This window comes from Suricata suricatta, chromosome 2, assembly GCF_006229205.1.
Source record: "Suricata suricatta isolate VVHF042 chromosome 2, meerkat_22Aug2017_6uvM2_HiC, whole genome shotgun sequence".
Taxonomy (NCBI): domain Eukaryota; kingdom Metazoa; phylum Chordata; class Mammalia; order Carnivora; family Herpestidae; genus Suricata; species Suricata suricatta.
Window position 1 is genome coordinate 99,541,739 of NC_043701.1, and position 15,471 is coordinate 99,557,209.

The 15,471-nt window shown below is 35.6% G+C and overlaps 1 protein-coding gene across 2 annotated transcripts in view; it reads left to right on the plus strand.

The window, feature by feature from the left end:
• The window catches only part of ZPBP (zona pellucida binding protein), a 105,654-nt gene that overhangs the window by 41,991 nt on the left and 48,192 nt on the right, over positions 1-15,471 (plus strand). For both annotated transcript variants that reach the window (XM_029930605.1, XM_029930615.1), the window contains one exon: positions 8,403-8,479. In XM_029930605.1, coding sequence (XP_029786465.1) covers positions 8,403-8,479 — 77 coding nt within the window. The remainder of the gene's footprint in view (positions 1-8,402; positions 8,480-15,471) is intronic.

The window sequence follows — 15,471 nt, forward strand, 5'->3', positions numbered from 1 at the left end:
TTTTTTTTACATGTGGATGTCCATTTTCCCAGCACTGCTTGTTGGAAAGACTTCCTTTACCCATTGAATCCTTTTGGCACCCTTATAAAAAATCACTTGACCGTATACGTAAGGGCTTTCTTCATGTCTAACTCTTCCACTGGTCTGTATGTCTGTCTTTATGCCAGTACCACGCTGGTTTGGTTGCTATAATTTTTGTAGTAAGTTTTGAAATCAAGAATTGTGATGCTTCTAACTTTGTTCTTTTCCAAGATTGTTTTGGCTATTCCAGTCACTTGTGATTCCATATGAATTTTAGGGTGGGTTTTTCTATTTTTACAAAAACATCATTGGAATTTTGGTGTGATCACACGGAATCTATAGATCACTTTGTGTGGTGTTGACGGTTTAACCCTGTTAGATCTTCCACTCTGTGAACAGGGGGCACATTTCCAGGTATTTCTGTCTTCTTCATTTTCTCAAATCAGTGCTTTAGAATTTTCATCATGTAAGTTGTTCACCTCCTTGGTTAATTCCTGAGTATTTTTTATACTGTTGTAAATGAAATTGTTTTCATTATTTCCTTTTCATCCTGTTGGGTGTAATTTATAGAAATGCAGCTGACTTTGTATCTGGCAGGTTTGTTGAATTTATTTATTTGTACAGTTTTATTTGTGGAATCTTTATTTCTACATGTAATGTTACATCATCTATGAATAGAAATAACTGCTTCTTTTCCAGTTTGATACTTATATTTCTTTTTTCATGCCTTACTGCACTGGCTAGAACTTTCAGTATTTTGTGGAATAGAAATGGCAAAAGTCCACATCTTTGCTTTTTTCCTCATCTTCAAGCAAAAGCTTTTAGTCTTTCACCACTGGACATGGTATTGGCTGTTTTGGGGTGTGTGTGTGTGTGTGTGTGTGTGTGTGTGTGTGTGTGTATCTTTTATTACATAGTGGGAATTTCCTTCCTCCTGCTTCCAACTGTTGAGTATTTGTTTCATGAAAGAGTGTTGAATTTTGTAAAATGACTTTTCTGTGTCAAATGAGATGGTCATGTGTGTGTTTTGACCCCTTTATTCTGTTAATGGGGTGTCATGCAATGATTAATTTTTGTATGTGGATCCATCCTTGCGATCTGGTAATAAATCCCACTTAATCACAGTGTATTGTATTACTTGGATAACATGCTCCAGAATTCAGTTCGTCAGTATTTTGTTGAGGAGATGTGCATCAGTGTTTATTAGTGATACGGATCTATTATTTTCTTTCCTTATAGTATCTTTGTCTGGTTTTTGTGTTATGGTGATGCTGGCCTCATAGGATGAAGTTGGAAGTGTTCCTTCCTCTTTCACTCTTTGGAAGAGTTTGAGTAGGGTTGGTGTTGATTCCTCTTTAAATTGTAAGAATTCGCCATCGAAGTCCTGCAATCCTGGGTTTCTCTTCTGAGTTCTGTTTTGCTTTAAAAATTGTCATTGTCTGGTATTAGGCACATGAGTTAAGTTATAAATGTTTATAATTCTTCATATTCTTACTCTATTAAATCTTTTATTAATATAGAATGTTGTTCTTTGTATTTTATGCCTTTTTTATTTCAAGCTTATTTTGTCTCATATTTGTATAGTCACCCTGCTCTCTTTTTGTTATTTGTGTGGGATATAATTTTCCATCCTTCCACTTTCAGTGTACTTGTGTTTTTGTATCTAAAGCGAGTCTTTTGTAGACAGCATGTGGTTGGATTATGGCTTTTTTATTCGTTCTGTCAATCCCTGTTTTTTTTTTGAGTTAAGAGTTTAAATCATTTACTTTTAAAGTGATTACTGATAGTACAGGCTTTACTTCTGCCATATTGCTGCTTGATTTCTATATGCTCTCTAGTGTTTTTTTTCCCTTCTTTCCTTCATTACAGTCTTTTTTTTTTTTAAGTTTATTTATTTTGAGAGAGAGAGAACACATACACAAATGGGGCAGGAGCAGAGAGAGAGACGGAGTAGGCCCAGTCTCACGAACCATGAGATCATGACCTGAGCCAAAATTAAGAGTCAGCTGCTTAACCAACTAAGCCACCCAGGCACTCCAATTACAGTCTTCCTTTGTGTGTAGTTGACTTTTTGTACTTAAATGTTTAAGGCTTTCTTTATTTTCTTTTGTGTATGTTCTATAGGTATTTTCTTTGTTGTCAAAATGGGGGTTAACATTTAACATCCGAATGTCATAATGTTAATTTGAATTTATACCATCTGGAAACTCTCCTTTAAGACTTCTGTTCCCAACCCTTTCAATTGTTGATTTCATAGAATTATTCCTTTATAAACTGACCCAAAATATAAACTATTAGTAATAATTATTTTAAGTGAATTTAGTTTCTCAAATTGTATAGAAAGTAAATGTGAAGTTAGAAACCAAAGTTACAGCCGTACTATCTTTAGGCTGTTTTGTGATAGCTTCTTAAATCATGTAATATTAACTGTTATAATCCAATCTTACAATAATAGCAGCTTTTAGCATGACTCATATATTTCTCTGTATATGATTTCAAATGACTTTCTCATGTTCTTCCCTTTCTCCCTGCAGGACTCCCTTGAGCATTTCCTGGAGGGCAGATCTAGCAGTTATTGAGTCCCTCAGCTTTTGTTTATCTGGAAGGATCTTAATTCCTCCCTCACTCTTGAAAGACAATTTTGCATGTTGTAGGATTCTTAGTGGACATTAAAAAAGCCAACTTTTAGCACTCTGATTAGATGTCTGGCTTCTAAAATTTTTTATGTGAAATCTACTCATAACCTTATTGACGATCCTTTGTATGTGACAGGTTACTTCTCTCTTCCTGCTTTCATGATTCTTTGTCTTTGAGAAGCTAAATTATAATGTGTCTTCATGTGAGTCTTTTTGAGTGTACCTTACTTGGTATTTGTTGAGCTTCTTAGCTGTTTATATTCATGACTCATCAAATTTGGGAAGTTTTCAGCCACTGTGTATTAAAATGATTTCTCTGTCACTTTCTTTTCCTTCTGGGACTCCCACAGTGTACATTTTGGTCCACTTGATGATGTTCAAAAATTTTCTTGGGTTCTGATCACTTTCCCTCAGTTTTTTTCTCTTCCACAGTTTGATCATTTCTAATGTTCTGTTTTTAGGTTGGCTGATTTATTTCTTCTTGCCTGATCAAATCTGCCTTCAGATTAGTTATTCACTTCAGTTCTCATACTCAGCCCCAGAATTGCTTTTTACTTTCCTGTCTCTTCAACAATATTTCTATTTGTTCGTATAGAATTTTAATTTATCCACATCTACTCTGATTTTTTCTTCATCTTCAAGTGGAAGATGTTTTATGTGAGAACCTCTTGGGGCAAATGGAGGGCTAAAATTATGCGCTGTGGAGGTCCCTGTAAGATGGAACTACCCTAAAATTGTTACGACTTGAGTTTGCTTACTGTGAGCCTTCAACAGATTCTAAATTACAGTTTTCTAACTGGTGCGAGCTCCCGTGGCAGCCTCTGGCTCGGAGACTTCCTCCCCATAAGCGTTCTCTGTATCCCCCCTGTTTTCTCTACAATTTTGGACGGTGGTCTTCCAGGAGACCTTACTAATTTGGCGAATCTAAGAAGAGTTCGTGAGTTTCCTCTTACGAGGACGGGAGTGACAGCATCCATGTTCCTTTCAATGGTAGACTGTAAACCAGAAGTTCTCCCAAGTCTTTTTTGTTTCTTAAGTTAGCTTCTGTTAATGATTTTTCTTGTGTTTAATTGACTATAAAATATAATTTTGATTTACTCCCATTTCCTTTTCTGAATATATTCTAGTTATTTTCTTGGCAGCCAGCCTGAGTTTTACAGTTAACATCTTGAATATGTGACCATACAGTTTGAGTTAATACCAGCCTAGTGTGAACAGTGTACCGAAGCTCTGCTCCGGGACAGGTGGTTCCTTCCTCTCCACGGTGTTCTCCATGCTTGCATTTTCATATACGTTGTTTTCCATTGACATAGATTTGTGGTTTTATCTTATGTATTTCTTTTTAATCTTACACATGGAAAAAATGTAGTTAAAAAAATAAAAATACAGCAATATTGCCTTTTACCTGGGTAGTTAACTTTACAACTGTTATTTATTACAACTGTTATTTATTTCTTTGTATAGCATCAACTGTTATTTATTTCTTTGTATAGCATCAAATTATTATCTGTTGTTCTGTTACTATGTAATGTCTCAAACACTGTGTTTGGAATATTTTACTTTCTTATTCATTTCTGAATGCTAGTTTTTCAGATATATGATTCTTGGTTGAAAGCTTTTTTTCTTTTAATACTTTAAATATGTTATCTCACTGCCTTTTGACCTCCATGGTTTTTTACAAGGTATCTGCTGTTAATCTTTTTATGGACTTGAAGAAAGTGACAAGTTGCCTTTTTTCTTTTTTCTTCTATTTCTGTCTTTTTTCTGCTTTCAAGATTATCTCTTCGATATTTGTTCAGTTATAATCTCTTTCACTGTTGAATTCCTTGCATATATCCTGCTTCAATTCAGTTGATCTTTTTGGATATGTTGATTCATGTATTTTACCAGATTGGGACATTTTGGATATTATTTTTTCAAATATTCTTCCAGTTTTTTTCCCTTCCCCTCAACCATGACCCCCCCATTATGCTTATGTTGGTACACCTGATGTCCAACAGGTCTCTTCGGCCTTATTTATTTTCCTTCTTGAACCTTTAACTGGATAATTTCAATTTACCTGTCCTCAAATTCACAGAATGTTTCACTTACAAAATCAGTTGAAAACCTGTATGAGTTCTTCATTTTAGTTGTTATAATTGTTATGTCCAGAATTTCTGTTTGGTTTCTTTTTATATTATTAATATGAAATATTTGTTGAGAAATGATTTTCCTTTTGTTGTTGTTCATTATTTCCTTTAGCTTTTTGAGTATATTTAAGCCAGTGATACTGAGTTTTTGTCTAGTAATTAAAATGTTTGTGTTTCCTCAGGGATTGTTTGTTTGTTTGTTTTGGTGAATGGTTCATTCTCTCTTCTTTCATTCCTTGTAATTTTTTAAAAAACTGTACATTTTTAATATTCTAACAGGTAGTTCTCATGAAGCCAGATTCTTCCACCTCTTAATGTGGCTGTTGTCGTTGCTCATGTGGGTTGTGGTTGTTGGTTTAGTGACTTCTCTAAATTACCTTTGTAAAGACTGTATCCGTTGCCATGTGTGGTCTCTCATGTCCTTTAGCTTGATGTTAGCTAGTGTTCTGATGAGAGATTCCTTCAGTGCTGTGCTTAAGTCGGCTTCCATTGATTCGGGTTGTTTTGAATCAGTGATTCAGAGACCATTGATTCAAAAACCAAAGAACCATTTGATTCTTTTGATTGTAAAAATTCAGCTCTTTTCCAGAGTTTCAGCAAACTTGACTCTGTTTTGAGTCATTTTGTCAGCATTTCTGTGGTAGGATGTGGCTTGAAGTTTCCTAATTCACCATATTACTGATATCACTTTTTTCATTTTATAGAAAGTTTAATCTAAAAAAACAAAATGAGGTGTATAGTTTCATACAGCAAGAGGTTAGCCATTTAGCCTAAGTAACGCAGTATACCGTAGGAGGCAGGAGTTCAGGAAGAAATTGTGCTCTCTCAGACCCAGAGAACTAATGGAATGAACTGATCTAGAGAGTGGGAGCTTTATGTGGTTTATCTAATATGGTGGAGGGCACTCGACTGCCTGTTGGCCCTTACTACCTTTAGTACCGGATTTTAACTTAAACGTTCTACATGTTAGTGACTTGATTAATCACTGTCTGTGCTGACTGATTCTGAAGATGGATAATTTCTGTTGATTCTGTGTTACTATTTCCAGCAATTTTGTTTTAGCTTAATAAATAGATTTCAATGGATTTTTTTATTTGCCTTAAACTTTTATAAGGATTTAAATTAAAAATAAAATTATCGGGGCACCTGGGTGGCTTAGTTAGTTAAGCATATGTCTTCGGCTCAGGTCGTAATCTCACAGTTTGTGGGTTCAAGCCCCATATTGGGCTCCGTGGTGACAGCTCAGCCTGCTTGAGATTTTGTGTCTCCCTCTCCCTCTCCCCCTCTCCTCCCTCTGTCTCTCTCTCTCTCTCAAAAATAAAAATTAAAAATTAAAAAAAATAAAATTGTGTATCTTCGTGATGATCTGATCTCATAATCATATGATAAATTGGTAGACTCTGGTCTGTCATCTTTTTATTTTTATTTTTTTAATTTTTATTTTATTTTTTTTTAGTGTTTTATTTATTTTTGAGACAGAGAGAGGCAGAGCATGAGCGGGGAGGGGCAGAGAGAGAGGGGGACACAGAATCTGAAGCAGGCTCCAGGCTCCGAGCCGCCAGCACAGAGCCGCCAGCACAGAGCCTGACGCAGGGCTTGAACACACAAACGTGCGATCATGACCTGAGCCGAAGCCAGACGCTTAACCGACTGAGCCACCCAGGCGCCCCCTGTCATCTTTTTAATTACTTCATGAGCAGTAGTTTCAAAGCATTACCTTGGGTGAAGAATATTTTAAATATTTGGCTACAATTTGAAAATGCTTTCTTTCACTCCATTGTGTATTTTTGATACATAAATTTAGAAATATTGCATTTTCTGAGTCTGGTTTTAGGATGGTCTCATTTTAAAAGGATTTAAGATAAAAATAGTCCATAAAAAACATTTTTTCCCCAAATATACAGCCATATTTGGAGGTCTGCTTCAGCTTAAGCGTCTGTTCTATTTGATTTTATAAAATCACTCTGATGTGCTCTGTCTTTTTGTAATACTTGATAATACTTTATGATATTAATTCAAATGGCAGCTTGGAAAGTTCATAATGTGTACTGGTTTGGAGACATATTAAAAAAGAATACTGAAGGGGCACCTGAGTGGCTCAGTTGGTTAAATGTTCAACTCTTGATTTCAGCTCAGGTCATGATCTTGCAGTTCATGAGATCGAGCCCTGTGTTGGGCTCAACACTAACAGCATGGAGTCTGCTTGGGATTCCCTCTCTCCACCCTTCCCTTGTGCATGCGTGCTCTTTCTTAATTGTAATTGTCAAAATAAATCCACTTAAAAAAATAAAAATAAAGAAGAATACTGAAATAATGATTTCCCTGTATTTTACAAGTGTATTGTGCATTTATTAATACTTCTGGGGTCAATTTTATTATCTTCAGATCAACACTTATCCATCCAACATATTTTACAGAACATATCAGGCAAAGTCAATAAAATAGAGCAAGGCTCTTTCTTTAAGAAAGTCATAGTCTACTTAAAGGAAGCTGTTCATGTAACAATAGTACAGCAAATACTATGGCAGAAATTCCAGATGTTCTGTGGCAGCTGTGAAAGTAGAGATGTCATTAGGAGATAAATAATTAAGGAGTTCCATGAAAAATTATTGGTGTTTTGAAGGAATCCCATGCAGAATAGCAACGTAAAGTCATATGTATACAGACAACACAGAATATATTTGGGAAACATTCTAGATGGCTAATGGGTAGGATATTATAGAGAATTTGGAGAAAGGAAAATAGTCCTGATTGCTTGTGGTTACAGAAGAGCTTAGATTGTTTAGATTGACATTTTTATATTTCAAATCTTATTTTTACAACTAGAAAGAATGACAAAATCATATTTAGCTTGTTGTTTTACAGAGCAGAGAGCAGAAGTCTCAGGGGATATTAAATAATATGCTTGTGTTTATTAGTGATCGACCTAGGGGTAGGAATCAGACTTTGTATCTCTTGGTCGATAGTGAAGTAACTGCATTTTAGAACCCTAGTAATTAGGTTGATGAGATAATTTAGAAAGATTACTTAAGGAAATCTTTAAAGTCCACTTTTTCTTATCCACGTTTGATTTTTATGTCTTTGCAAGTTTTTATATCTTCCATGCTATACAGCCAAGTACTGTACAGGTCACTAGTCTCTCAGTGATCCTTTAAATTTCCATGTTATCGGTTGTAGTGTCTCCTTTTTTATTTATAATTTTGTTTGTTTGGGACATTTCTTTTTTCCTTGGTTAGTTTTCCTAAGGAGTTGTCAATTTTGTTTACTTTTCAAAGGAGCAACTCTTAGTTTGGTGAAGCTTTTCTGTGATTTTTCTGTTCATTATTTCATACATTTCTGTGCTAATCTTCATTGTTATGATCAGGCATGGTTACTACTGTTACTATTATTATTATTAATTCTTAGGATTGGTATAGTAGAGGTTGCCCTGATTTATATTAAACAACTCTTCGGCTTAGATTGTAGCTGAAAAGAGTAGTTTAACATTAGAAGAATTGCTTAATGACTAGTGGAAGAGAAGTATTAGATAAATGATCTGTTGTATATTTCAAAAGCCAATTTTAATATTGTGATATAGTACTTTGGGCCCATGATAAAATATAATGTATTTTCTCAGTTACATCTCTAGACACTGAAAAAGGACCTAAGCCATGTGCAGACCATAACTGTGAATCTTCCAAAAGACTGTCTAAGGTATGTTACGTGAGGCTGGAGAAAGAGAAAACGATGAATATGCTCAGTGTGTAAGTAAGCACTTTCGCTGTTGATAGAGCACATCAAATCCAACCCCACACTTAGGCAATTCAACAGTAAAAATAAAGCTTCAAATAATAAATGACAAGAACTTAATAGAGTTATTATTTTTATGATTTGCTGTAAAATTTAGCATCTTGTGATTATATTAAGAAAGATTATTTTTCCATTTATTTGGCCTTGTTTTTCATGTAAATAGTATATATGTACATGTATATATATGAGTATGTTATATATACTATATATATGTGTGTGTATATTAGTATATAAATGTAATTATAATGATTAATCAAGTAGAATTCTCTCAGTGCTTAGGATAAAAATTATGCTGAAACTCCCAGCAGGAATTTTCATGTATTTTCTCTTTCATATTATACTCCATGTTCAATAATGTATGGCAGTGTTTTCCTGTCTCTAATGACTCTGCAGTGATAGGCACTTTGTAAAAAGGCAATATTTTTGAATACTTAGGATATAAAATTATTTACATTATGAAGTTGTAAAAAATTCCTGTTCAAGGTATAGGTATTGCATATTCCGGTCAATATCCATTACTTTTTCCCAGTGAAATTGATTGATGGGGATGATTTCTTGATTTGTGCCTAGTAAGCCTCCTAAAATAATATACCTACATCAACAATCTATATGTTTCCAAGTATTTACATTTAAATTTTTTCCTTAGGGGTTATCTTTCACCTATGGGATAATTTTTTTTCTCTTTTTCCTTCCTTTCTTTCTTTTTCTTTCTTTCTTTCTATCTTTCTTTCTTTCTCTCTCTCTCTCTCTCTCTCTCAACTTTCAAAATAGCGGTTATATTATGGGGCACCAGGAACAGGGAGCAATCAGTCTTATTTTTTGAATCTTATTTCTTAATCCATGAGTACTGTGCTAACCAGGATTTAGTTACTAACACATCTTTTAGACTTCTCCCAATCTTTCACAGAGTCTCATAGACCTTCATTTCTTTGGTGATGGAGTGGGAATGTGTGTTCAAGCCTGGAAATTAGGAGTAGGAAGGAAATGGACAGATTTTATTATTTTTCTTCAAGGTGATCTCATGGTGGTGCCCATGTGTAGTTTTCTTACATCAGTTAACATTGAGTCAATTTTATTTCTACTTTTTAAATAGAAACAGAAAAAACCAAATTCTGCAATCCATGTAGCTTGTAACAAGAAATGCCTGCAATCCTATTAACTCTATTTGTTCCTTTAGAATGTTATTTGGTTATATAAGGTGCCCCTGGTACATTCTGTCCTGTGACTTTTCCTTTCGTTTGGATACTTTTTTTTTTTTTTTTTTTTGGCTATTCATCTGTCTCTTTACTTCCTTTTTTCTTTTCTGTCCTCCTTCCAGTTGCCCTTCTTCATTTCTTTTCTTGGCATAAAATGTCTCTTTTTGCTTATCATGTCAAAATAAAGATGGGTGATTTTCTGGCTTGATGGTGGTGTAATAACAGTATCATGGTAGCATAATAATAAAATTCAGTAGCACCTGGTGGCTCAGTCCATCGCGGGTCCAACCTCAGCTCAGGTCATGATCGCTTGGTTTCCTGAGTGTGAGCCCTGCTGTGCTGTGCTGACCGCTCAGAGCATGGAGCCTGCTTCGGATTCTGTGTCTCCTTCTCTCTGCCCCTCCCCATCTAATGCTTTCCCCCCCCCTTCTTTCTCTCTCTCTCTCGATAAATAAATAAATAAGAATTCAGAATTTCCAGGCCAGAGTGTTTTCAAAGAAGCATTCTGGTGCCTTTCATTTGCAGATCTGAAAAATTATTTAGTATTATCTGCTTTAGTGTTCATTTCATTCAGTTTTCAATTTTAGGGCCTTGTCATTTTGTATTAGCTTCTTATTTATTACTAAATACACTTCTTTGAACTTAGCGAGATCTAAGTAACTTGAAATTTTCCCCAAACTATGGTTAAATTCAAACTTATCTTGGCATATTTGCTGCAGTGAAGATCTATCTATCTAGGTCTTTGAAGATTTGATCCGAATATGTTCTGTTCCTTCTTAGATGCACTGTTTTTCCACTGTTCTCTTGCATTAATCTGTTAGTCCTGGGCCAGTGCCATACTTTCTTCATTACTGTACCTTTACAGCAAATTTGATGTCAGGTAGTACAAGTATTTTATCTTGGCTCCTCTTCAAGATCATTCTGTATTTTCTACGCCCTTTGTATTTCTCAAAATTTCTATTTTTATTTTTTAATGTTTTATTTATTTTTGAGACAGAGCACCAGCAGGGAGGGGTGGAGAGAGGGGGACAGAGGATCCAAAGTAGCTCAGTGCTGACAGCAGTGAGCTGATACGGGCCTCAAACTCAGGAACCCCAGGACCATGACTGGAGCCAAAGTTGGATGCTCAATCGACTGAGCCACTCAGGCGCCCCTGTTTCTAAAAATTTTAAATCAGCACGTCAAATTTCTAAAAACAAATGAAAAATGTCCAGATTCTGATTGGAGTCGCCATGTATCTACAGGTCAGTTGGTGAGAAGTGAAATTTTAATAATACGAAGGTTTCCAATACCTGTGTGTTAGTTGTTTTTCTTTTTTTAGCAGTTTCTAGTTTAAATGCCTGGCATGTTTTCTGCTAAATTTATTCCTAAGTATTTTGTAGGGTTTTCTTGGTAGTGTTTTAAATGGAATATTTTAAGAACTCAGTTGTTCCAGTTCTCAGTACATGTTTGCATGTTGATATTTGCAGCTTGTATTTGCCAGCTTGTTAAATTCATTTGCTATGGTAGTTGTTTTAAAGATTACTTAGGATTTTCTATGTAAACCACGTGTCGTATGCAAATAGAGACAGTGGGGGTTTTTTGTTTTGTTTTTTCCTGATATTTATGCCTTCTGTTTCTTTACTGATCCTGTTTGAATGGCTAGAATCTAGAGTATGATGTGTTAGATAGTTGTCATAGAGTAGACAGCCTTTTCGTGTTCCTGATCTTAGGGGGAGAGCATGTAGTCTTTCACTATGAAATACGCTGTTAGCTCCACATTTTCATAGATGCCGTTTACCAGATCAAGGAAGCTCCTTTCTAGTTCTAGTTCACCGAGAGATTATGGTATGGAAGCAATTGTGTTAAACACTAATTCTGCCTTTACTGAAAAAACCTACATATCCTCATTGTAAATTTTGCAGAAAACATGCAAGACCTTTAAACTAAAACCTGCAGTTTGTTCTTTCATCCTTATAAAATGTCCCCTTTCACCCTTGCTCTCAAATTTTATCTAAAATTAGTATTATTAATTCAGTCTTCTTATGCTTCCTGTTTGCAAGGGATATATGTTTCTAACCATTTAGTTTCAGTTATCTGTCTTTATATTTAAAATGCATGTTTCTTGTAGACAACATGTAATTGACCCCTTTCTTCTCTCAATAAAAATATCTTTAATTGGAGTATCTATTCTAATAAAGTTTAATGTAATTATTGATATAATTGGATTTATGCCTATTATTTTACCATTGTTTCCTTATTTTCCCTTTCTTTTGAAATTTGGTTCTCCTTTTTCTTCTTCTTCATTTGTTCAGTGTATTTTCAGAGTTTCATTTTATCTATTTATGTATATTGAGCTATAACTGACACATAACATCATACTGCTGTGAATTTTCGGTATACAACATGATTACTTGATGTATGTGTATATTGCAATATCACCACACTGAATTAACACCTATAACCACACAGAGTTGCTAATTGTGTGTGTTTATGTGCTGAGAATTTTGAGATGTACGATCTTAGCAACTTTCAACCAAATAGTGTTTCGCTGTTACCACGCCGGGCATGCATCCCAGGCGGACTTACTTCGTAGAGTTGTCTTACCGTGTCTGCGGTTTCACTTTCCACCGCCTCAGTTACCAGATGTCACCTCCGGCCCCAAAGCAGATCGTCTTCCTCCTCATGCTTGTCAGTAGGTCATCCGTGGTCCGGCGCTGAGGCATAACGCCGGTGTTGTTCACCTCACTGCGTCTCGTCGTGGAGGCGTTTATATCCTCTCACGTCACCACAAGAAAAGGGGGAAAGTACAGTGCAGTAAGATATTGTAAGAGACAGATAAGGAGACTGCTTTCACACAACTTGTGTGTTACAGTACACTATTAACGGTTGTTCTGTTTTATTGTTATTGTTAATCCCTTCTCGTGGTATAATTTATAAACTCAGCTCTACCATAGGTATGTATGTATATCACAAATCGTGGTACGGGTCGGTTGAGTAATATCCACAGTCCAGGCATCCACGGGGGAACTTGAAATGTACCCTCCCTAGTAAGGGCAGACTTCTGTAACTGCAGTTTTGTGCCATTGGATCCCCTGTTGACAAACCCCATCCCGTGCCCAAGTTTAATTATTTTAAGATTGCACAGCTAAGTGAGGTCATACAATATTTCTTTCTTTGTCTTATTTTACTTGGCAAAGTGCCCTGAGGATCCATCCATGTTGTTGCAAATGGCAGGATTTCCTTTCATTTTATATGTGTATGTATGTGTGTGTGTGTATACTTATAGTTGTGTATATGTATATTCATATACACATAGTGTGTGTGTTTATACATACATATGTAAATGCATACAGACACACACACACACACACACACACACACACACACCATCATTTCTTTACCTGTTTATCCATCAGTGGGCACTTAGGTTGTTTCTGTGTCTTGGGTATATAAATAAATGCCTCAGTGGACATGGGGGTGCACGTATCTTTCTGAGATAGTGACTTCTTGGATATATGCCTGGGTAAAATTGCTGGATTATCTGCTGGTTCTGTTTTCAATTTTAGGAACTTTCTATTGTTTTTCTGTAGTGCCTGTACAATTCCCATTCCCACCGACGGCCCACGAGGTTTTCATTTTTCTCACCGACTTTGCCAGTGCTTGTGATGTCTTGTCTTTTTGATAATAGCCTTTTTTTTAAAAACAGGTGTGAGGTGATATTTCATGGTAGTTTTGATTTGCCTTTCTCGTATCATTACTGACATTGAGCAACTTTTCATGCATGAGTTGGCCATTTGTAAGTCCTTTTTTTTTTTTGAAAAATGTTCAGGATGTCTGCCCATATTGTAATTGTGTTTTTTTGTCATGATTTTTATTGAGTTGTATGAGTTCTTACACACACACACACACACACACACACACATACACATGCACACACACATACAGGATATTGACCCCTTTAAGAGATACATGATTTGAAATTGTTTCCTTCCATTCCACTGTTGCCTTTTTATTGCTGGTTTTCTTTGCTCTACAGAAACTTTTAGGTTTGCTGTAGTTCCACTCATTTATTTTGGTGTTTGGTATCAAGTCCAAAAATGTCGTTGTGAGAACCGATCTCAAGGAGCTTACCCCCTATCTTTTCTACCAGGAATTTTATGGCTTTAGGTCTTACATTCAAGTTTTAATCCATTTTCAGTTGATTTTGTGTGCAGTGTAAGACAGGGGGTCGGTGCCATTGTTTTCCATGTGGCTGTCCTGTTCAAGCACCATTTATTGAGGAGACTCTCCTTTTCCCATTGTATGCTCTTGGCTTATTTGTTGTAAATTACTTAAACATACTTGTGTGAGTTTATTTCTGGTCTGGGCATTCTGTTCCATTGATCTATGTGTATGTTTTTGTGCCAATACCATACATTTTTGTATCTACTAGGAATCGGTAGTGTAGTTTGAAATCTAGAATTGTGATATATCCAGCTCATTTCTTTCTCTCCAGATTGCTTTGGCTTCGTGGTCTTTGGCAGTTCCATACAAAGTTTAGGATCATTTGTTCTTTTTCTATGAAAAATGCCACGGGGATGTTGATAAGGATTACATTTAATAAGTGGATTGCTTTGGGTAGTATGGACATTTTGACAATATTAATTCTTCCAACCCATGAGCATGGACTATTTTCCCATTTATTTGTGGCTTCTTCAGTTTCCTTCATTACCGTCTTGTAGTTTGCAGTACATAGGTTTTTCACCTCCTTGGTTACATTTATTTTTAGGTATTTTATTCTTTCTGATGTGTAATTGTTTATGGGATGGTTTTCTTAGTTTATCTTTCTGATATTTTACTTTTAAAGTATAGAAATGAAGCTAATTTTGTATGTTGATTTTATAACATGCAACTTTTCTGCATTCATTTGTTTCACAGGGTTTTTTGTTTTGTTTTTTGTTTTTCTTTCTTGGTGGAGTCTTTACAGTTGTTGCATATCATAGCATCCCATCTGCAAATAGAGTCCTTCTTCCTTTCCGGTTCGAATGCCTTTTCCTTCTTCAGTGCCTGTGACTTTGTGGTATCTGACTGGTGCTTCCAGTTCTGTGTTGAATCAAGGGGGTGAGAGTGGGCGTTGAAAACACGGAGGGAACATTTCCCCCTATTTGTTCCCATCTCAGAGGGGGACAGAGTTTCACTGCTGACTGTGTCAGCTGGGGGGTTGTTACATTGAAGTACATTTTCTCTAAGTCCACTTAATCGAGAATTTTTATCATGAATGGATGGTGAATTTTGTCAGATGATTTTAACATGATGTTTATCCTTCATTTTCTTGATCTAGTGTATCGTACTGATGGATTTGTTTATGCTGAGGCTTCCTTGTAGCCTTAGGGTAAATGTGACCTGATCAAGATGTATGACCTTTTTAATATATTGTTGAGTTTTGTTTGCTCATGTTTTGTAGAGGATTTTTGCCTGCCTGTTCATCCAGGATACTGGCATCAGTTTTTATCTGGTAGTGTCCTTGTCTGGTTTTGGTATCAGGTAATGCTGGCCTTAAAAGATGAATTCGAATTTGTTCCCTCCTTTTGTATGTATTTTTAAAGAATTGGAGAAAATTGGTATTATTTTTTTCTTTACAGTTTTGATAAAATTCACCAGTGAAGCCATCTGGTCCTGGACTTTTGTTGTTGGGAGGTTTTTTGATCGTTGATTCATTCCCTTTATGATATGTTCAAA